This window comes from Plectropomus leopardus, chromosome 14 (assembly GCF_008729295.1).
Source record: "Plectropomus leopardus isolate mb chromosome 14, YSFRI_Pleo_2.0, whole genome shotgun sequence".
Taxonomy (NCBI): domain Eukaryota; kingdom Metazoa; phylum Chordata; class Actinopteri; order Perciformes; family Serranidae; genus Plectropomus; species Plectropomus leopardus.
In genome coordinates, this window is record NC_056476.1 from 24,182,430 (window position 1) to 24,206,990 (window position 24,561).

Sequence of the window (24,561 nt, forward strand, 5' to 3'; positions counted from 1 at the left end):
ACTCACTAATAAAGACAAGCTACCTTTAGTTCACAGGGAGGGTCAGCCAAAGGTGATGTGGGCCCACTCGCTTCGCTCCTAATTTTTGAGGATGTGAGATGCAGTTGACGGATTAGTGTGCTGTGAATCTAGCGACATATTATGTCATTGTGAATAATCCCACATCCCAGTGTCTGGACTCATCAGTCGGTTCCTCAAAAAACAACAAGAGAAGAACAAAAAAAATGAGATGGATGACACACAGCGTCTGAGCTCGGGATGACTAGATGTCTGCAGACATCTGGGGTGTTAACAGTACAGAGACTGTGTGTGTGTGTGTGTGTGTACATGCAGGCTTGTATGGAATGTTTTTTGTGAGTCTGTGGGCACCGTGTGAGTGGGTACTTCAGCAGTGTGTGTATTCTCTTTGTTCAAATCCATTGTTTGTCCTTCTAGATTTAGTGTGTATGTATGTGCACATTTGTCAGTTTACATTTGGGTGTGTGTGTGTCTGTGTGTGCAGATGAGTGTGTGTTTGGATGCATGCATGCTTGTGGGTTTTTATATCCCAGATGTATGTGCCTGTTTCATGTGTTTGTGTGCATGCCTCACTATTTGAATAGGCTTTGCTCCCAACACAAAGTCTTTGTAGGTGTGGATGTAGATACGAGAGAGAGTGTGTGTGCATGTGTGCGTGCATGTGTGTGTGTGTGTGAGAGAGAGAGCGAGCCAGGTATGGGCCCACTCTGACCTCAGGGCCCCACGGTCTGGGCTTTCGTGCTCGGAATAATCTCAGGCTGATGTTTATTTACAAGCACACGCCCCGTCGCACCAGGTTAAGAGACCTCTGCTCCCCCTCCACCACCACTCTTTCTCTCTCTCTCATTCTCCTGCCTCACCATGTTTCTATTTCATCCCCATCCTCCGTGCTCCTCTGTGGCCCCTCTGTTTTGTCCCTCTCTCCACTTGTTTGTATCCCTACAATAATCAAACCCTTCCACCCTTCTTCTGTCTCCTGCCATTTTCATTCCATTTTGCACATTTCCTCTCTCTCATTTACTGTATCCAATTATGTCTAACTCTACTCTACGGCATAATCGCTAAAGCAGATACATGCACACGCCCCTTCTCTCCTATATGTAAAAATGAACTCTGACACAACCAAACAAAATACCCTAATTACACCCACAAACCAAAGGTCACTTGCTTTTCCCACATAATTCTAATTTCCTTCACGCTGTGTGTAAAAGCATATACCATAATACATCTTTATGAAATATATCAGTTATACATTGCACTTCTTGGAGTGCAGAGTGTACTCTGGGCACAGACTGAGCAGCAGAACGTCAGGTGCACTGAAAGTGAGACTTAACCATTCATTCTGCTGGGTCTAAAAGTTCGCATTTACTCGCAGCAGCTTTTCCTCTCATCCAACGATTTGATCTGATTATGAATGTCATCTTATTTGCTGATAGGCCAGTGGCAACCAACAAGGCGAATATCAGTCGATACAGATGTTCGCCCGATTGATCAGTGCATCCCTACTCAGCATTCTCGGTCCTTTTAGTTGACTGTGGAGAAATGTGCTGTTTTGATTTTCTGCGCAGAGAATCCACTTGGTTGAAGAGGCTTTCAACAAGAGCGCTGTTATGGTGTTTGCAGCACACCTCAGGGTTAAGATATGTATGTGCATTAAATATGTCTGCATGTTTTATGATGGAGCCGGGTGTGTGTGTTTGTGAAGGAGACTGACCTTACTGCGGTTCCAGACCAGACTGAAGCTGTTGCAGTGGTGTTAGAGGCTCTCTCTTCCTCTGCCAGTTGCATGAGGAGAACAGACAGAAGGAGGCTAAAGGCAGTAGAGTGGAGAGCAGGAAGTGGGGAAACTATGGCACTGGGGATGGAGAGGGGTTGGTTGCTGGCGGAGCGGCGGGGGTTTAGACGAAGTAGGAGAGGCTATAAAACAAACCCTCCTCATCTAAACCCTCTAAGAAACATCTGAAAATGCAGAGGCTTAACAGCGCTGCACTGAGCCAAGCTCTCATTTACCACCCCTCTTCTCCTGCTTAATGTTTCCTCTTTGTCTTGAGATATTTGCACATATGCATATCAAGGCCGTGTATGAATATGCTCCGCTACATGCCTTTGTGCACCTTTTTGTCAGCTGTGTGGGAGTGTGTTAATTCATGACCCAGGGCGAAAATGTATGTCTCCTTCACCGTTGTTTGAAGACAAACGATTGCGTGTGTGCGCGAGTTCGTGCATGAGTGCATTTGTATTGCATTCACTGTGGATGCTACTTAATTTAGCATGCAGATGTGTGCGAGCCAGCCTCTTGCTGTACGTGTGTTCATGCAGATCTGTTACCCTGTTAGTTTTCCCGCTATGTCCTCACTGCCCCTTGTTAGTCTTTGGTCTTGCGTAGCTGCCCATTGTCTCTGCTTTGGATCCAGTGAAGAGGAAAACTCATTTGTTGCAGTCTTCCTTCACAGTCTCTGTTTTTCTAGCAAGCTTTTGATAGACAGCGACATTCGGGAGCTTCAGCGTTAACCCAGGCTACCACAAATGTTCACAATATAATGTAATGCCAAAATCAGATTCACATCAAAACAGCTTTGGAAATTGTTTAAATCAGTTCTCATTTTATGAAATGGTGAATGTAGCAGCTGTGGACAGCGACAGAAATTGGCTCAGCTTGTAGCTTTGGCACCACTGGATTTCAGTGTTGATACAGGCTGTCATATCAACTACATCTATTCAGTGTCAAAATGTTCTGAGGTTCTTTATGTCTGCAATCTTTCTGTCACTCTAGGTTTTAATAAATCCTATAATTTTCTTCCTTTTTTGTCTTTGCAGTCTTCTCTCCTTTGTTTCCTTATTCGCTGTCTTGTCTGTGTACAGTTTTTTTAAATCACGTTACCCAATAGAGTGGCCCAGGGGAATGAGTCCTAAAACCTGGAAATGAGGTAGCACTTTAGCACCTCTGGTTCCGCCATCACAAAGTCAATGGGTTTTGGAATGGGTTTTTGGTTATATTCCTGAAAGAAGGTCTGTGGTTAACACAAGCTTAAGAGACTTAAAAGTTTTGTACTACGACATGAAATATGTCAGAAAGTATTCCATTCGAGAACTTTGAAGCTTTTATGTATCTTAAAAAAGGCTGTTGCTAACAAGTGGCTAAATGTGACTACAGAACATCATTAAGCCAAAATTGTGCCAAACACAGCAGTACAGCCTCATACTTACTTCTGGCAATTACATTTAGGCTACAAAAATCATGAAAGTGGTGTTCATTTGTGAAGATTATCTTGCTGAACAAAACATGTAAGTATCATAAACATTTGTTTACCACAGAGCTTATTTTCTGCAATGATCCAAAATCCAGTGGAAAAATCCCTTTTTGATGCGAGAACCAGGGCGACATTAGCTACCAGGTTGAGCTACAGAAAAATGTCATCTCTGCAGCACTATATTGTGAACCAACCAATCAACCCTTCTTCCCTTTCCTGCTTTAAGTTGGAATTGATAAAGCCCAGTTAGGACCAATGCTTCACAACAATAAGATACTGTATTAGAATATTGCAGTGGAAAGTTGCAATGGGTTGAACTGGCCTATTTGCGCTGGACTCAGGTTATCATCAGCCTATCTTGTCAAGCAGCCGGTTCGCTGGCTTAAGAACATAAAGAGTGTCACCTGTTTCAACAGTCAGCTTGTAGCAAAGTCAGCTGATCATTTCAGTTCCTAACTGTTAGAAGACAGAAATTAATTTGTGGCATTCTCATATACTATTTTTTTTTAAAAATCATACAGAGAGTGAGCATTGTTTTGTTCTGTAGTCCTATGTGATTACGCTCCACAGTCGTCGCTAACCACAAATACAATGACAAATGCATTATGCTTCCTTGTTTAAATCAGCTTAGGTTTTGGTGCCACTGGATTTGCAGATTGTCATATCTATATCTGTCAAAATGTCTTGGGGTTCCTTTTGTCTGCAATTTCTCCATGTATCTGTCTCCTGTCATTATGTCATTTTGTCCATCGTTCTGTTGTTTCTGTTGTGTTTGTTTTTTTTTACTTCACCTTTTTCCAGTTTTTAACTCTTGTCTCCTCGGTAATATCTTTACAACCCACCCCACCCCTCCCCCTCCCTGCCGTTTTTCGCGTCTGCCGCCTGTCTGTTTTCTCTCCATCTTTCTCCATTTTTCTATCACTCCCTCTCCTCTGCTGATCCCTCTGGCTGATCCTCAAAGGGAACCAAGCGAGTGAGTGGGACTTAAAAGAGAGAGAAGAGCTGTGCTCTACCCAGCAAGGTCGTCCCTCGCTCGACTGAAACGCAGCAAGGAGAAAAAAAACAACACACGGGAGAAGAGAGCTTTTCCCTCACTCTCCTTTTCTCTTTCCTCCACCTCTCTACTCTTCTCTTTCATCACTCCTGAGTTGTTTGATATCTCACTTTTACTCTCCTTCAGCAGGGGCTCGGATCTAACGGCTCTGAACGCAAACTCGTAAGCCCCCTGAGCTACAGTGTTATACCTCGATTCCTATTCCCTCTTCCTCTTTCTTTCTTGCTCTTTCTGTTACTTTTTCTTCCCTTGTCTTCAAACAGACCATCACTGTAATGTTTTCTGCCTTACGGAGCGGCGGGGGGGGGTGAAATACCCCGACAGACACCCACATTTTTACCAATAATGTACAATGTACGTAGTATGTTGCATCGGCTCCTGTCTTTGATGGGACTGCACCGCTGCCTTTGCTGCTTTTTCTGCAGAAATTATTGATTGTGAGATGTCAAATCACTGTTATTCTGGAGGCTTACAGATCCACCTGCTTAAGATTCAGTGTTTATTTGTTATATAATGTTTTACGGGCCGCCTAGAAGAAGATATACTGTGAAAGGCATGGTGTTACGCTGTGTTGCTCCTATGATTTTCCCTCCCTGCTCATTTAAACTAGCTGTTAAGTGTTAAATACATGTCGACATTTAGAGAATGTAAAAGATGTCAGCTTTGGAGGCGGCAGAATTTGTTGTCAAGCCAAATTATTTCTTTAAGCAGTAGTGTTGGAAGTGGAGGTCGTGCTATGATCCAACCAAAAAGCATAAGTATACCAGCAAAACAGAAAAGTTATGAGAAAGGCCAGTAGTGGGGTCACAAGTATAAAGTGGGTTGGGAGTGTGTTGGCTTGGATTTATAAACCTAACAGACAAGTTCAATTAAAGATATGAATAGCTATCGGATTGGGCAGAGATGTTCAGAAGATGCAGATGAAAAGTATCCATCCCTGTGGAATTTTTTAACATCAGTCTAACACAAGGCATCAAACTATTTCTGCACAGCAAACATAGATTAGAGAACCCTTCTGTGGCTTTAGGCAACACTGCTTTTACTTCATTTTTCACCATTTCTCTGAGCTGTATTCGATAGTACATGGAGGCAGCACTCTCTGGCATGGTAAATGATCACTGTCTTTAAACCCATAATTTTTATTGTATTTTATATATTTCTGGCAAAGGAAACCAGCTGTGCTCACAGCAATGAATTATCACCTTTTAGGATGAAATGGCGAACATATTAGGGCCCAATTATTGACACATCCATCAGATACATTACAAAGCAACACTATCATTCAATGGAGTCATATATTCATGTACCTGAATGTAAGACTTCACAGCAGGGCTGAAAAGGACCCTGATGAGAGTGGTTAGGCTGGACCAAACAGTAAAATTATGGGCCAGAAACCAAAACAATAAGCTCAAAGACACAAAAACACTTAGCAGAATAAAGACGCACTACACCGTGAGGTTATCTTTGCTTTTTATAACATGTACTAGTGAGTATTTACATTTTGTGGCTGGAGACATGGAATAACCTAAAATGATGTGCGCCATTAAAATAGATGGGTTTGTTTATTTTTTCTGCTGCAGTCTTGATGCGAGTCCTCATACCTAGTATTTTGGGTATACCAAGGCTGATCCAATATTTCTGTGTACCTAACTGTTGATTAAATATGTATCTGATAGCTGTATCCCACTAAATCGGATGTACCTTGGTATTCATTATGTTATTATGTTATGTTATTAAGACATAAGTAAAGTTTAAGTGGAGAACGTGATAACCATTAAGCTATCAGCTGGAGAGAGGACATATCACTGTGTTTGAGCTGTTGGTCAGTTTACTCTGAGTTGTACATTAGTGTTACACAGAAGCAACTTCTTTCATCCTCATAAACAATGTTTAGCTGAGTACAGCCACTGGCTTCCAGAGGGCACATAGACCTCCAAACATACAAGTTTTGTGTTTGTCTACCATCAATTTACTTTTGTAATTTTAACCACTGAAATTTACAGTCTGCGCTGGCTAAAAATGACAAGCTGTTAGCTGAAGGTTTTTTACTAACTCCCAAAAAGTCAATTAATCATGAGATTTTTTTTACCCAATAATGATGATTAATTCTCATCTAAAAGGTCTCCAATACAATGAGTCAAGGGTTAACTAATGTAGGCGGGACCCACCTGGGGGTGGGTGTGATAGCAAAGTCCTGGATTGGAGATACTCTCTGACTGCAGTAACAATGCGACTGCTTTCTTGTAGGGATCGTGGGAGACTTTACTTCTCTAATATCTAAAATGCTGCTAATTTAACATGTCATAAAAGAGAAAATTACTGTTCAAACACATCTACATGCAGCAATAACCAAAGTTATGCAATCATTCAGAGGCCGTTTCAGCTCATGTGTCAACAAAAACTATTCACAGAACCCCCAGTTGATGCATTACAACTGCTTTATGATTACACTGTGCCTAAACTATGGTTGAACCATTAGGCGACAATGATGCATAATGTCTATTAGTGGTTTTTAGAGTCAACTTTTCTGTGAAACCCCTAGATATTTGCAAATGAGAAAGAGAGAGGAGAGATAACTGATTAGTGACTGTGCAAGTCTGGCTAATTTTGCCAATCTGGGTGTCGGAACAGAGGCAGTCACTGGTGCAATCAAGTAATTTTTCACATTCACACACTATTTTTCACTCTCATATGCAGTGAAATGCTGGCAGTGTAGACCCTGGCTCTTATTAAGGAGAGCAGCAAGCACTGCAACACAAGCAAGCTGAGGTAGAATATCAGAATAAAGTGAAGACTAGTTATAATAAGCTTTTTTTCCCTTTTTTTTAGCCCACACCAATCCATTACTATTTGCCTTGATCAGCTCTGATTCAGAGTCTGTGTGGCTCAGCACATCTTTACTGTTTTTTCTTTAAAAAATAATCTTTTGCTTCTGTTGTATTTGTTGTTGTTGTTGTTGTTGTTGTTGTTGTTGTTGTTGTTGTTGTTGTTAGTGCTGATGCGATAAAATGCTCATTTGCATGGCTCAGAGAGTTCTCATCTGTAAGGACTAGTCCACATGTAGATTCTTACTCTTAAAATCTTAGGTTTTTCGATGCCATTTGGCCTTTTGTCCACAGCAGTGGCTGTACATAAAGGTGGACAACCAAATACCAACCTATGGAGTTAAAAAAAAATCTGTAGTTCCTGGAATGGCCACTTGAGGCTGAGTCCAAATGTGGGGCAGTCCCCAACAAACACCAAATTACAGTGATGGTAAATGACTGTTATTGCCACATTATGCCATTGTTAGTGTTTATTAAGCACCGCCCCGATGCGTTTATTATATGTCACACTAGAGGTGTTGTGTTACACATCACACCTATCACGCCTCTTTGGCTTCTGCGATGCCAGCATGCTATCTAAAATCACACACTATAATGACGGGATTCCACCATTGTTTGGTTCTGTGTAAAAATGCAAAGGCTGGACTTCGTAGAGGCTCCATGTCATGAACTCTGTGTACAAAGGACTAGAGATTTTTTTGGGGGGGCTGCACCAGTTTCAGATAATTTCAGTATTTCAGAATTAATTTGGCTTTTTTAACCTTTAACCTTTTTTTTTTTTTTTTTGATGATCTTCTCCAACCAGACTTACCGCTCTTTTCATTTTCACTTTTACTACTCGTTTACCTGATTGTACTGTGCCCATGAGATGAGTTGGATACATCTCTCCTTCCCCCAGAAAACCTGCTGCATGGCATAAAAGAATCGAGTGGGCACCGTCTCTGCCCCCAAACCAGATTTAGGAGCCCAGAAAAATCAACACAGAGAGACAGTTTTAGGCTGCAGTGCACTAATGTTTGTGTATCTGCATTTGCCTGTAGGTGCCTGTGTGTGTATGTGTGCATGTGTGTGTATGTGCCTGCCTGCCTGCCTGCCTGCCTGCTGATGTGTGTGAGTATGTATGTGTGCATGTGCCTGTGTGGGTGTACAGTTTGTGTGTGTCCCTTCTCCAGGGTCTGTAGAGGTGTTTTATAGCCTTTGAAAATCTTTGCATTTCGATCAGATATTTTTCAAGGTTTCGCGAACGTCTTGTCACAGTCAGAAATTGTCAGTCTGATAAAATAAATTCACCACTAACCCGGCAAACCCACTCAACAGTCTAAGATGTCAACGCAGACACTTCTTTCAGTCTCGGCAGCTCAAAGCTCTTTGCCACTTTTTCCTCCTCCCTGTCTCCTTGAACACTTCTGCATTGTGTTTTTCTATCGGTCTGTGTAAAGTGAGTTTTTTGCTGCTGCTTTGTTATTGGAAGTACATTCTCCACAATATGTAGGCCATCTTAAATCTCCAGTGGTTAGTATACTGTATGTGTTTATGCTTAATATCTTCAGTGATGTCAAAAACGTTAGATCTGACCATCTTCTTTAATTATGAAGCTATTCTAAATAGGCCAAAACATGAAAATAGCATAATTAAAAGCCTACAGATAGATTTGGAAATGTTGTGTCTGTTGATATTAATCTGCTGTATTTACAGTAGACATCTAAATGCAGAAATATATATTATCAAGACAGGAAAGGAAAAAAGATTGCAAGATTACACACAGTAAACATGTCCATTACTGTGCAGTATAGAAATGTATAGACATACACACATTTTCTACTTTGATCTGCTTGTGTGTTTGCGTGAGAGACAATGACAGAAACAGAAAGTAACCCCTAAACCCTCTCAGAAAGATGGTTTTAAATCGTACATTTTTCTCTATAATGAAGAAATATTTGTGACTACATAAGTAACACTCAAAATCAGTTTCCAAGTGTCTGACATCGTAGTTTTTACGGTTTGTCCTATACCCTTGGCACAAGTCTTGCCTTGACGACTTTTTTTCAGTCTATTCAGCATGTTGAATTGGCGTTGGTGCAGTCAGAGCCTGTCGTGAATGAAGTCACTTTGATTGGCAGTTCACCTCAGTGCATGAGAAGAGAACTGGAAGATCTTTTTTTTTTTTTTTTTTTTTAGAGCTCTCTAGCAGAAACAGTTAGGAAGTGTCTGTGTTATTTTGTACCATGACTGTTCTTTCAACATCAGTTTGTGTTACTGTATGAACTGGTTAACAAGTGTCTTGAATCCGTCCTGTTGGTCTTCCAGTTTCTCTATTTGAATGATTAATACAGACGACCTCCATTTGCTGCTATGCTATGCTGCTGGTCAAGACACAGGCAAAGAAAAGAGATGCTACAGTCGACCTTGGTCGCCACAAGTTCCTTGATGTCGGTCAGTCAAGACATCATATGTAATAGCCTCTAATGTCTCCACATTTTGGACATCATCAATAGTTGTTATTTAATACAGTGGACTGAATTCACTGATGGCCTGACTTTTCCTGCAAAGCATCTCAAACTGCATAAACAACTTCACCTGCAGCACCCAATTGTAACTTTCAAATTATAAACTGTGTTTAAATAATGGAAGCAGCCAGGTTCACATTGGTTCTTGGACTTCCATTTTAAAGCCTCATGTTTGGCCTTTTGGCCGTTGTCATCTTGGATTTTTGGAGCCAGAAGTGAGCATACTTGGTGAGAGGGTGGAGCTAGAGAGCAGACAACCTGTCAGTCAAAGCAGCCATGCCCTTAATTATGCAAAACTAGAAGACTTAAACTGGTAAGTCATATTAAAATTCAGCCCTGCACTGTTGTCATGAAAGTTAAAACTTTCTTATGGAGACCATAACCATTTTTTGTACCAGGCTGTAAACATGTTTATTTCGGCTGTTTTAACATGGAGGTCTATGGGGATTGACTCACTTCTGGATCCAGCCTCAGATGGTCATTTGAGGTACTGCAGCTTTTGGCACTTTTGCATTGGCTTCATTTTTCAGCTCTGGAGGTTGCTGTTTGTTTCAGATACATCACATAAGCATGTTTTCGTAAAAAGGCTGGTAATCCACGGATATGCAGTAGTAATAGTCCCTCCCCGATGAGGCTCATGTGGAGTTCACATGGATATGAGCACCCACCCTGCTGCCAAATAAAACAACTACTCCCAGTTGAAGGGGTGATAGTGGACAATGTTGCCTTGTTTTCCAACCTTATCACACACTGGTGAGAGTGCGTAAAACCTGCAGCCTGAAGCTCTTATTAATTTGGTTTTATTCAAATAGATGATGAATGGGGAATCTAAGAAAAATTCAGCACTGTTATGGTCACCTCATAACAGAAAGGTTACTGACTCCTATTGCCACAGGCTGAGGCCGCCTTGTTCAGTGACAGAGGAAGAATGGGACGTTATTTAGTCCAAACAGTCAACAAGCAGAGTCATATGTGGGCCTCCAAGGACCCCCCAGGCTTTAGGAAATGAAGAAGGCAATCAAAATGGAAATGTTGCTGCTTTGAAACTGCATTAGAATCTCCAAACAGTTCTTCTTGGCCTTATCTTTCACTTTGGTAATGAATCATGTGTGCCCTCTTTCCAATTGGGCCTTTATCTGCTCTCACGCTGTCACTGCACTGTCATACACACCCTCTCTCTCTCTCTCTCTCTCTCTCTCTCTCTCTCTCTTTCTTTCTCTCACACACACACACACACACACACACACACAGACACACACGCGTGCACACACACACAGACACAGACACAAAAAAAAAACTACACACGAATAAACAAACCGAGCTTCGTCACCATCCACCTGAGTCACGGAGGATAATCTCTTTGGTTGATGAAGTCACAGGCAGCCCTGTCACTGTACTGCATGAGTGTGTGTGTGTTTGTTTACACGCGTGCATGTACCACTGTCTACTGTAAATATGTCATACAGTAGGTAGCATTGCTCAGAGGGGTTGTGTTAGGCAGCATGTCTGCATGCTGACTCCAGTATGTGTGGGTAGTGTTGAGAGCGATGTCACCATTGGAGACAGAAGCGGGGACTCTTCAGGGTGCCACTTGGAAAATAAAACACCATTATGTTGAGATTCGGAGCCCACCCACAGGAAGCTCAATTTAAAGCAATTGAAAGCTCATACTGGGAGACTGATAACATCAGTATATGAATATAAATACCATACCATTCCAGGAACACTTTACCTTTTGTTTTCTTTAGATTTTCAATAGAAAATAGGAATATGTATTTGTATATATATGCTTGACCTGGATTCAAAATGTCTGTCATTGTGGTCAGTGTTTTCTCAGCCCACCGTTTGGTTAATGGGAGGCTCAACAGATTTTACAACTGTTTTTACAACCTTTATAATGCCTATTTATCTCTTAAGATTTGAGACAGAAAACCTGTGTTGCAATAAAGGGGTGCTGAGTTTCAAGGGCACAGGCAGGGAGTGTCTAACAAAAAGATGCCATTGGATGTAATACAGGGAATGCAGGATCCAGCATTTCTTTTGAGCTTGACTCATATAAGGAACTAAGGCCTAGTCCACATGTACCCAGTTACCTTTGAAAATTAAATTTGTAATTTGTTTCCTCCTTCATTCTCAAAAAAAATCCCATCTACACACACACTGCTGTAAAAACAATATCTGTCCAAATAAAAACACAAAATCACACTTGCCAAACCAACAGGTGGCATATTAACCATAACTTTATCCCTAACCCTAAAGCAAACAAAGAAGATGTTGGCTAATTTGAAGACAAAAAAATAAATACTGAAAGCTACCTGAGGATGTGACATCTTTAGCACAGTCTGACCCCTCAGTTCCTAAACATAGTGGAGGAGTAACTGAACATTTATGTGTAAACATTTAAAAAGTCCTCTGAGCAAGGTCAGAGCCAGCACAATGCACAATGGTGGATGTGGCCAGAATAGGCCACATCCACCATTGCGCAAAATGCTGCCTCATTTTGACACCTCTCACAGGAGATCACAGCACTCACTCTGATGTTACAAATAAAAAAAATCCCCCAAAAAGTTTTGTCTGTACTTAAACACTGAAAACATTTTCTGTACATCCTCAAACTAGAACAAGGTTTCTTTACACTTTCATCCTAGGTGGAATTTTACAAAAGGTCCATTTCAAGTGACCTAAAACACAATGTGCCTGTTGACAAAAGGCCAAAATGCACAGAAAAAGCTGCATCTTCAAAAAATATTTGTATGTGTGGACTAAGCCTAAAAGTCATGATATCTTGGCCTCATCAGTTGGAATAATTTGGATCCTTCTTTTTACAGTCGGTTATGTGAGAGTCCCCAACTTCATGGAGGTGTGATACGAATATCATTGGGTATCCTTTAACTATTTACACAGATATACTCATACATTCATAGGCTGTCATCTTTGTGCATTGTTATAAATGCTCAAATATGAAGTGCAGGTTTGCATATTTTAACCTACTGCCTAATTTAACTCTCCCACTCAGTTTGACCTTGAGATTGAAGTGTAGCTTCTCAAATGTTTGATTCCCAGTTTTTTGGCACCTAAGTGCAATTTATACAGCCTCCCACAGTAAAACATGGCTCATTTTCAAGAAATATACTCCTCAGTCAGCACTTTTCAGTTAAGGTTGTTGTGTCTGTTCAAGGTGGAGGCTTAAAACTAAACTTTCAGTCATGTTTTAGAACAGTTCATCCCAACTGGTTGGTCAGATCCATTCAGAGTGGGTTAGCATCAGAAAAATAAACCTCATTTGAAATATTTAAAATTGTAGGACCGGGAACTTTATGTGAAGTACCATTTTAGGCTTAGAGGCACTCCAACGTGCAACTTAATTACAAAAGTACACAAGTAGCTTGTAGAGTGCTGCAGGAATGATATTTTGTTTTTTGTTTTTTTGTTTTTGTTTTTGCTGGCCATGGTTCCCTCGTCAAAAAGGCAGTGGATTTTTGATTATTAAAGAAAATAAGCTCTGTGGCAAAGAGAAGTACACAGAAGTCAGGGTTTCCTGTACATTCATTTATTTGTGGTGGCCCACCATGATTAAAACGTCTTCAGTTCAAATGAAGCCCTGTTGAAATATGTATATTGCATATTATGCACTGCAGTTCTTGGAGTGCAGACCAAACTCTGGGCACAGATGGAGCAGCAAAATATCAGTTGCTTTAAAAGTGAAACCTTTATTCTGCTGGGTCTAAAAGTTTGCTTTCACTTGCAGCAGCTGCTTCTGTCATCCATTGATCTGATCTGATCAGCTCTGATCGTATCAATGGATCATTTATCCACCCTGCAAGTCACAAACTGCTACTGAGAAAGAACTCATGGAGAGCTCCTTCTGCACTGCTTTCACAGATCCGAATTTAGGGAGGGGACACATTCAAGAAGTGAAAAAAAAAGAAAGTTGGCTGTCATCTTTGCCTCCCACCTCAAAAGCTATAACTGCACTCTAATGTTTCTTTAAACATCAACTGTACTTACTTAAGTAGTTTTAGTTTGTTTGTTTTTTTGTTGTTTTTTTATTTTATTTTGTGAAATAAAAGCATGATACCCTCGGAGAAGAGCATCCTAGATTAGAATCAACTGAGAGGCAAAAAAGATGAATAAAAACAAAATGAATGGGTGTTGAGTCAATGTGGACCTGAATATCTAAGGGAAATGTATTTGGACCCCAAGACTAGACCAATAAGGAACTACTGTTTAGGACTTCTCAAATATTCAAGTTTTGCTTATTGGAGGACTTTCTGTTTGACACTAGTGCAGTAGTCTGGTATTTAGTGAGCCTCCATTCAATTGAGCGCTCAAGAGGCAAAACCATTGAAATCCGAAATGCATCCCATTTGTTCACATGCCTGCCCTTGACACATATGAGTGACGAACACACCACCATCTATTTTGTGCCTCTGTCCGCATTTCCATCTGAATGATATGGAGCTATTCTTAGATCTGTGGGAGGATAGATGGGCATCATTTAGATTTTCATTTTCAAAGGCTTCTCTCCTCGTTGCTGCAAGCCATTTTCAATCGACCATTTGTTGGTGCACAGCAAAATGCGCAAGCTAATGCTAATTATGTGCACAAAGCCTACTGTAAATGGTGGCTTTGGAGTTCTGGAGAAAAAGATTTTGACAATGAAAATGGATTCATGACAGTTTGCATGGCTTGAATAAGACCTTATTAATATTCAGTTGAGCATCAGTTTTGCAAAAAGACAGAACTTAGACCATTGATGTAGAGTGAAAGCTGTTAACATATTTGAATCTTTGTGGATGGGTGTAATTTTTATCTTTAGCTAATTGTAGTAATTTCAGACTATCAGTAAAGCTCCTCTAAGTGACAGATGAGCAGCTGATGAGAAATCAGCTGTTTTTGCACTGAACAGAACACTTTTATTACATATTCCCAATACACCTCTTCAACACTATGCGTCCAGTCAGTGTTGACCTTCCTTTGACTCCTGTGATGACATCATTTTCTCATAAACATTTGTGGTTTTAGGTAATGACAGGTGGAGCGCATGATGTTGTGGTCCACCTCCCTCTTCACTACTCCCACAACCTTTCTTTGGAAATTACAAGATTGTGCAATTCTCAGATCTTGGGTGTTAGCCACTGCATTTTAGCTTGAGGAAAAAATAAAAAAAAACTTTTTGGCTGTGCAGGAATGATGCAGAGTTGTGGATTTTCGACTTGACTTGGAGTCCTTTGCTGTGAGACTCAACTAAGCTGACTCCAAATAAGTGCCCTAAGACTCAACTTGGCACTTAAGGGCACACTGAGAAGACTTGACTTGGTGACCCATAACTATTGAAAAACTACTGAATGTGTCCTTTGGAGCAATGCCAAACCATCAAGAATCATTTATACCAGGATTGACGTCTCCATAATTCCATGCCACACTCAAATATGTGCTGGTTTCTACCTGTAGTTATTTAAATAGCTCTTTTTCTCTGTTTGTCAAATATTTAAGATTATTGTTGATGTTTTCATTTGACAGTTGCACTAATTATCAGAAATATCAATCTTTTTATGCCATCCCTATCTCGAATACTATATCAAGAAAACATTTTTTTGTATAAATTCAGGTTTTTAACTGCTGACAGGACCGTTTTGAATGCACTAAATATGTATTAGTCTTTGGCTCTTGTTATTAACATCACTACTTTAGAGTCTGATGTTATCTCCTGCCCAACTATAAAATTCTGTCCTTAACATTTAACATTAATAATGAGCTTTTGAACCCATTATGCAAAGCTCTCTAAATTACACTGTAAAAGTATTAATAAGGTTGTTTAAACATGTTGAGTGACCGCTGCCTAAAAATTTAATGTTAATAAAATCCGGTACTGCTAATATGTATAGTCAGAAAATTATTTAGTAAACAGCTGTTTTGCTATACTGATAAGAACTGCTACTGCAGTTAAGACTGGCTTTCACTAAAGCTCATTTTTTTCACTTGTGAAGCTGTTTCATGTTTGATTCCTCGTGTATTATGTTGCCTAATATTACTTTAATTATAGTAATTAATAATAATAGTTTTAGCAAAATATCTTGTTCAGTATCGGCACTGATCCAGGTTTCAATGTGATCAGGCACAAATGAGTGAAAATCTAAACCACAGAAACTCACCACAGGGCTTTTTACTTACCTTTGGTTTGGGTGTGACACATGACTGATTTTTGAACTATTACTTGCATCTGAACATTGAATGCCCTGTTTCCATTTTTTTTAAAAACGTGTTCAGGTTTTCATAAGAAACATTGATAGACCAGAAAAACTTGCTTGTTGGCTTACAATTCGTGTCTCGGAGACTGAAGGCGTGACTTGAACTTGGTTTAGACTTATAAAAACAGCTCTGTGATGATGTGATGGGATCGGTGGGATCATGGCCTTGGTCTGTGACTCACTGTTGTTGTGTTTTACGTTTTGATACATTATTACCATTTTCACATCATAGCCTTTCTGATCAACTAAAGAACAAGCCCTGGGGGCTTCATCTTAACATTTGTGATCTTTGACATTTGACATAATGTTGCACAATGGAGGTTATTTACATGCATCATGCATGCTTAACCTGGTAAACGGCAGTCATCCACTCCGCCATGGCTTTTAAAATAACATGCCCTCTGACTGTCCTGCTGTAATGAAGAATGAAATATAAATAGAAGGCAGCGGAAGACATCCTCCTCTATGCGTCTTTAAATGAGCATTAAAAGCCAATAAGAGGTTCCTTAAGACCTTTAACCTGTCCTCGGGGTATTCCCTCTGTTTTTGCCCCTGATCAGAAAAAAATGAGGGAGTGACTACTTCAGTTGGTTAGTCATTAGGGAGCTGCAGCAGCAGATTTCCTGATTAAACAAGCATGCACTAATCACTTATGGAGCTGTGCTGCAGGATTGAATCGGGAGGATGTCAAAATAATAAAAGAATGAGCAAAGGAGAATGAGAAGGATGCCATGGGCTTAAGTCACTTCATTTTTTTTATTCAGCAACTTCTGGAGATGACAGCCGACTAATGTGCTCAGTGTCCAGGTTTTTTCTCAGTAGTTTACGTACGTTTCCACAAAGACAAGAGGTCACGCAGTCTTCAATTTTTTTTAAGATTGTTGTGGTGTCACAATTAACATGGTAGTAACTTTATGTTTTGTGTAATCTAAATGTGTGTATTTACAGACTAAGTGTTGCCTTTTTCTTATTCAATCAGTGCTCTGGGAGGCTCCTCAGCACTTCATATCCCAGCATTCCCCAGTGGAGGATGCCTTATTGACTATGTCCCTCAAGTGTGCCAGTTACTCACCAACAAGGTAACAATATTTGTCATAACTCATACCTTTACACAGCTTGGTTGGATGATCTTTGTGTGTTGTGTGGTTGTCTTCATCATAAAGACAGGAAGTCTCCAGAGACAAATCTCTGTTAGTGTTTGGGTCTGCATTATTTTACTTTTCTTTTTTTTTTTTTTACTCCTTAATGACTAGCAAGAAAAAATAGACAAGGAGACAGTATTGTGTACTTACAAAACTAACTATAATAAATAAAAAATATACAGGAAATGGCTTTAGATTTAGCATTTGGAGGTACTGATGCATGTGTTTATTGAGACTGGGACAATTAAGACTAAACTTGAATGGGCACACCCACTCTGAAAACTAACTGCAGCTTGACTGAACTGAAAACACACATTAGAAACGAAATACACATTTTTGAAAAATAAAAATTTCACGCCATGAAAACTCTGCTTCTGCTACCTGGACCTGGAACCAGTGCAGGTTTGGGTCCATGTTTTACAATGGTCAGTCTGGTCCAGGTGGGGTCTCATTCTCATTCAGGTCACGTTCTGTTTATCATAATGTTTTATACCTAAGTGGATCCGAAAATACTCGTGAAGAGAAAGACATTAGTACTGTGGTTGTAAATTAGGCTGATTTAGGGTCAGATTATAAGGGTGGAGGTAAGGGGGTAAGAAGTGTTGAGCTGCAGCAACCGGTGGGGGATGGAGTGGAGGAGAGATGGATGAAGTAGCTAAATAACAAAAACAAAATAAGTCACAATAGAATGAAATAAAATAAAAACACACAACTGAAACCAATTTAATTATCAGATTTGGCAGATCCATAAAATAGACCAGTCCTGTGTCTCAGGTCTCTCTCTTCTCAGGTTATGTATTGGCTTTGGTCTGTAATATCTCTGGCAAAAATGGATTGGGTATATGTATTTTTTTTTTTTTTAAATATCTGGTCCAATCAGATCTTGGAACGATATTTCCTGGGTCCATTAGGAATAGGTTCTGTCATTTTGAACCGCTTAAGACCTCCAGTGTATGTGTTTGTTTGACAGGTCTGTAAATCATTTATTACATACTTGTAAGCTTTAGTGCAGCAAAGCTTGTGTTCACTGAGGGATGTCTTTGCCAAGCTGCATGTGTTAACGTTAATGTGTGTATGTGCATTCATGCACGTGTGTCTGCCGACCTCCAACGTGGGCGTACTGGCCATCCTCCATAGGCTGTCTGAGCGCTCCTTGGCCTCCGCAGGTTGACAGGTAGATATGCAGTGTAGACACGATGTTATGCCCTTTCCCTCAGGAGAAATACACATCCCCCCATTACCCACACACACACACACACACACACACATATATATACACAGCGCACACGGTTACCCTGCATCTCTTCCTGTTCACCTGGACTCTGAACAGCTTACTCAAGGTGTCTGGAACACTTGAGTCCCTGACTGACCTCCATGTCTCTGGGTGTTTAAGTCCAGCTTTGTCAGAATTGCTCCCTCCACCTCCCTGAGAGAGTCACAGCCTGTGTTTGGAAAGGCATATTGAAAAGCTGCGTCAATAGTAGATAAAGGCAGTGTGACAAAAAGAAGGAGGTATCTTGCTCATAATGTCACCATCACCACCTGAAAGAGCAAGTTTACATTTGTAAGTGTGCAGTGCAATAAATATACTGCCTCTAATGCACATCACTTCCATTCATTTCACGCAGGCCAAACGGCTTGCAGAATGCAAAGCTTAACCCTCTGATACCTGAGGAAATTGGCTTAATTTCTTTCAAAAACATGGGAAGATGATCCAAAAATTAGCAAGAAATTTGTAAAAAATGAAAAAAAGTACAAGGAAATTACCTGAAATTTGTAAAAAAAAAAAAAAAAAACAATACTAATAGTAATAATAATAAATAAATCAATAAATAAAAATGAATTTGTGGCCGAACTGTTTACAACAGCAGTTAGCACACCTGGCCACTGGCTGTAATCAGTGTTTGCGTGGTGTTAGAGGGCATTGTGTGTCATGCATATATCAGGTTTGTTTTTAAGTTTTACCCCCTTGGATAAAAAGATGCACTGTATGAAAAACAACACCAAACCACAACAAATAAACATCAATATTGGCATCAGCTATAGGCTAAATTGTCAGCCAAATATATTTTTATCATTTGTTTTCAGGCCCAGAATTTCACAAGCGTTACATCCCTGTTGACTTTAAAATTCAAACTATCTTTTGACCTTGAGAAAAAGTCCGTTATGATGTATCCAAATGAAAAAAATATTCAGTGTATAATTGCAGCAGCCTTTGTAGTGGGGGACATTAACAAAATGCTATCACCCTGATCAGTTTCATGCCCATTCACATGCAAGCTGTGAATGGATTATCATGACGCAAGATCATCTGAAAGTGAGAAGTAATGTGTGGAAGCATTGTGTATTCAACAGTGTAGGTGGAAAAATTGTGAGGAAAGATTGATTGATTGACGTTTTCCAGCTATCTAAAATGCAACATTTTTACTCTGTCATTACCACCACAACAAATCTGGAGTCACCCATTGGTAGCCTGATAACTACACTGAACCAACACTTTGTTTCACCTTACATCCATTAACGAATCAGTAATTCAGAGGTCTGGGATCATGTTAATCTGTTAGCTTCTTACTCATGTGAGGCATTGCAAATGAGCAGTTTAATTCGGCAACATAAGCTTCTGCTTAGTCTACATGGGCTGTGTTTAAATCATTCAAACTACAGTAAACAGTGTATATGTGTTAGTTCCCATCCATGGCCATTAACTATTAAAGCAGCTTCCACAGAGAAGACTGTATTGGCTACTATTAGTCAAGCTAGTGTGATAGCTTCTTAGCTAATCATCAGAAAAAGTTTTGATTGGTCTTAAGTATCTACATAGATACATCTTCTAGACTGTGATATTGGAAGTGTGAACTTCAAAATGAGCACAACATTCAGAGCATATCGTGAAGCAAAGTCTAAGTCGGGATTGACTGCACACGGCTCTCAACATGGGAGTGATTGAGCCTTAGGCTAGCAGCTAATGGTGCTAGCAGGCAAACAACAACAGCAACTGATTAGCTATCCAGTGGTGTGCTGTTTTTTTTGTTCCACCTTGTCTGAAAAACACTTAAATAATGCTAATGGGATACACACACACACACACACACACACACACACACACACACACACACACAGGGGCCCTCATGCACTAGCATTCACACACAGCCAGTCCATCTACCACAACAGAGAACAGAAAACCTTGGATTACAACTCAAACCTAGGGACTGTGACGTGTCATTGGCATGTCTTTTCTCTGCCTAGAATAGAATAGAATAGGTCTTTATTGTCATTGTAACATGTAACATGTACAACAAAATTAAAAATGCCAACCAGTCACTACACCATGCACAGTATCTAAGGGCTAATGATAAGTAAAAACAGAAATAGCTAAAATGAACAACTAAAATAAATCACAGGAAAAAAACAAGCATAACAGACACAACCATACATTCTTCTGTCGTTTGCACAAGAGGTTAGATCAAGCCCGGCACAAGTAGGACAACATTACTCCACTATATCTTTACAAAGTAAACAGTGGCTTGCTGTTCATTATGTCGTATAAAGGTCCTTTAAATATTACCACTGTCACCATTATAACAGACTTTTACACTTCTGTCGTTTGAGAGTATAGGAGTCCTCTTGGTGCATTTAGTTCAGGCTTTTTTGCGAACATTTTTGTGCCTTGTTCTTGAGTCTCAAAATGTTTCTTGTTATTTGTTGTGGCTTTTTGATGGTCAAGATTACAGGGAGTAAAATTAAAATGGACACTTGGACAGGATAAAGTAGCAATTAGCTATGTCTCTTGTTTAGTAACAGACATGTGGCTTATTTATTTGGCAGAAGTAACATTGGACATTGTTTGGAGTCATTTCTAGCTAAAAAGTAACCTGAGCAGAGATTCATCAAAAAAAAAAGAAACAGCAGAAACACAAAGCAATATTCAGCTCCTGTATGTCTGTTGTTTGTGAGATTCATCAACTGAAGCCAAAGAATGGTAAAGAAAGAAGACATCATTCTTATGATTCGTGCGAGGACAGGCTGTGCAGTCATTTTGTTCTTTTAAAACCATCAATTATTTCCTCCCACGTATTCCAGATGCTATGATTGTATCGACGCAACTTTACTGCCACATACTGTGCGCACAGCTGTGACTGTGACTAGGATGCCGGGTGTCGGCAGCACCTGGCATCTGCACCATATAAAAAATTACTCATGAAAATCATCTCCAGAAGCTAATAGGCCCTTTGGGGTTTTCAATCATCTCCTGTGTGCATACAGTGTGATCGACCCTCTTTAGACTCAGGTAGGAAATTGGCCTGTGACAGATAAGCGAAGAGAAATTAATTTTGAAAGCAGTATAATTAAATGTGTTAAGTTTCTGCTTCAACAATTTTACACTTTTTAAGTTCATTGCCATTGTTCTATGATATTTTTACAAGGGACCAGTACACAACTTATCTCTAATTATAGATATGTTATTGAGGTAATGAATAATCTCAACATTAATACAAGGCTGGTATGTTCTCAATGCTGGCATTCTTATTACATCTTCACACATACTATGCAGAGTAGACAGTAGGAGTTAAAGCAGTCAGCCAACAAACCATAGTGATCGCCTGGATGTTGCACATATTACTACACAACAAATATTTGAAGAGGTAACAGGTTGTTTCTGCCACTGTGATCACTAAATATACAGGCCAAAAATACTGTTGTGGCATCTCACTTGTATAACAGCACAATAACACCGTAATAAGTAATTAAAGGAGCTGTATTTTATATTCAGAACATAAATATAAGAGCATACCACAACTTGCAATGCAAAGATATAAAGGAGTAATGGTATCCTGAGCAGAGAATGAAGTCAGGGTCTGTGTATTGTAATCTGAGCTATTCTGTTTTTTGTTGTGGTAGACTGCCCGGCCACATGTGCATGTTAGTGCATGTGTATGGCTAGATAATTTCCGCTGCTCTGCACTGCACCCTAAAAATCAACTGTGAACTAGTTTTTATGCCTCCACACCTGCAACAGCCATGGCTGAAGCCATTATGTCTTTGGGTTGTCCATCCATTCATCCATCTGTGCCTATGTACGTACATACATCCCATTATTCTAAACACAAAATCTCAAGAATGCCTTGAGGAAATTTCAGTCTGTTCCCCTGCTCAAAGCCACTCTAGTCTGTGCCATTCAATATCACTCTTCGCTTGCTCCAACAAAAGGAAAAAGCGGCGTTGTATTTGAATGTTACAAGAGTGGTACATTTGTATGACTTCTCAGTTACCTTTTAAAAGAACCTTGTAAACTCCATTGTCAAGCTTGCAGATAGAAATGAGACACTCTAACTTTCGAAAACCTCCACTCTGTGCACCATCCAAAATCCTTTTTCTCTTATGCTCCAGCCCTAAGCTCTGCACAGGGGGGCAATTTCCAATCGTTATCAAGGCAAGCATCTATGCTTTCACTATCTGTGTTGCTTTCAAGAAAAACACATGAACTATATGCAAGATTGATCTGTGCAATGACTTTTTCCTTTCTTGCAATATTATTTTCGTCATTCTTTTTTTACCAGTGCGATTTTCCTTTGGTGTTTGGCTTTTTATGTCCATGTGGATTTTATCAGATCACCAAAAAACAAAAATTTTAATGTATTATGGATTAAAATGTATTTGTAGTCAGATAACAGATCTGTCACTCTTAATAACATGAAGCCTGGGGTGGCATCAGTGCGTATGTAACAGAGAAAAAGATTTCTTTATCTCTCAGCAGGAAGCACTTCCGCCAGTATTGCATCACACTCCCCACAGACACACACACACAAACACAATAAATGGACAAGCAGGCGAGGGAGTCATAGGTGCAGGCAGGTTTGAATACTTGCAGAGCAAGATCACCTGTCTTGCATCACTCAAACCTCCAGGCAGCCAGTAAAAACACTTGGCTGCGAGTCGCAGTGGCAGTGGGGGTGGGAGGTTTCTCTGTAAGGGTGTGAAAGTTCAGTGATCCACAGTTCCCTTAAAACGCACACACACACACATGCACACACACAGTGTAACTAGATAAACAGCTTATGTGGCCTTGCAGCTTTTGAGAAAGCTCTACTGTCCCATGTAAACATAATTGAACAGGAGGCTGAGTCACAATGCGTGTCTGTGTTTAAGAGCTCTTGCAGATATGAGACCCGTCTCACACACACACACACACACAACTGTGTGTATCAGAGATTACTACTTTCTTCTTTCACAAAATGCCGTCATTCATACATGGTTGATGAGTAATCACAACCATGCAGTGGCAACGGGCAAGGCAATGCCGTATCCAGCTTTATTCATGATATATCCTGTCCTCAAATGCACCTCACTGTTTTTCTACACATTTTGACTGCTTAGGACTGGGAGAAAAAAAACCATCAATGTGTTGCAATACGGAGATTTATTGTGCATTATAGTAGATGCATTGGCACCAATATCACATTACGTATTTCATCACGTATTTCGTGCATTGCCAGAAAAGACACCCAATTTATCCTTTCATGCCAATATGTGAATGTTGAAACTGCTCTTATTTCTAAAAAGGTGGTGCATAGGACAATATGAAAATTTCATGCTGCAGTTGTTCGGGTGAAAACGATTCCAATTTTTGATATTATCTAAATAATCATCAAAATATGCTTAAAACTTAAAATGGTACTAAAACACTAAGTCACTTCACATCCTACATTTACTTAATACATAAATATTCTTAATGCATCTAAGATACGGCACACTTTTTCCTTGTGGATAACCTTCTCAGTGAAAAACAAATTCAAAATGCCTCTTTTACAGTTATTTTAAATCTTTTGTTGAGAGATTTACCAAGGTTAAATAAGATGTTTTGCATTTTTTTTGAGGTCGGTGTGTATGCAGCTTGTTTTTTATTATTGTTCCTCCAGCAGTCTCTCTGGGTGGTGCTGGACACCATATTCAAGATTATCCCAATACAGAAATTCACCCATTACCAAATTACCACATTACCAAATATCACCTTATTGTGTGTTGTTTGCCACGATCCTTGATAAAATCCTATGTCGTCAAACCCAAGGTGGATGAAAGCATCCATCTACCTAACATTAAAATACGAGTGTGGCTGTTAAATAACCTTAAACAAGCCTCTCACTGATGCAGTCTCTATTGACTGAAATATGTGCACTTCTTGAAATTCAAACTAACGTAAGTCTGCAGCTTTAACGGCACACATCCCCACCTGACTGTGACTGATTAAGAACTTTAATCCACTTTTTCAAACGTGAAGAATTTATTTCTTGGCCGACAACATGCTTTAATTAAGTACTGCAAGGTGAATTTCCAATGTGATTGATCACTTTCATATCTTGAGATGAGTCAAACAGATCCTGACGTATTTTCTTTTTAAATCATTTAATTACTAGGTAACAATCTACTCATCATCTTACTTTTTAAATATGCGGCCTTTGCTGTGTGATAAAGCACCTCTCCTCTCCTTCCCCCTGAAAGTTAAAATGAAATAAAC

The 24,561-nt window shown here is 39.8% G+C and overlaps 1 protein-coding gene across 1 annotated transcript in view; it reads left to right on the forward strand.

Annotated features, from left to right (window-relative positions):
• babam2 (BRISC and BRCA1 A complex member 2) overlaps positions 1-24,561 on the forward strand; it is a 99,730-nt gene that overhangs the window by 66,858 nt on the left and 8,311 nt on the right. Inside the window, exon 8 of the mRNA XM_042500946.1 lies at positions 16,886-16,985. Within this exon, the coding sequence (XP_042356880.1) occupies positions 16,886-16,985 (100 nt within the window). The remainder of the gene's footprint in view (positions 1-16,885; positions 16,986-24,561) is intronic.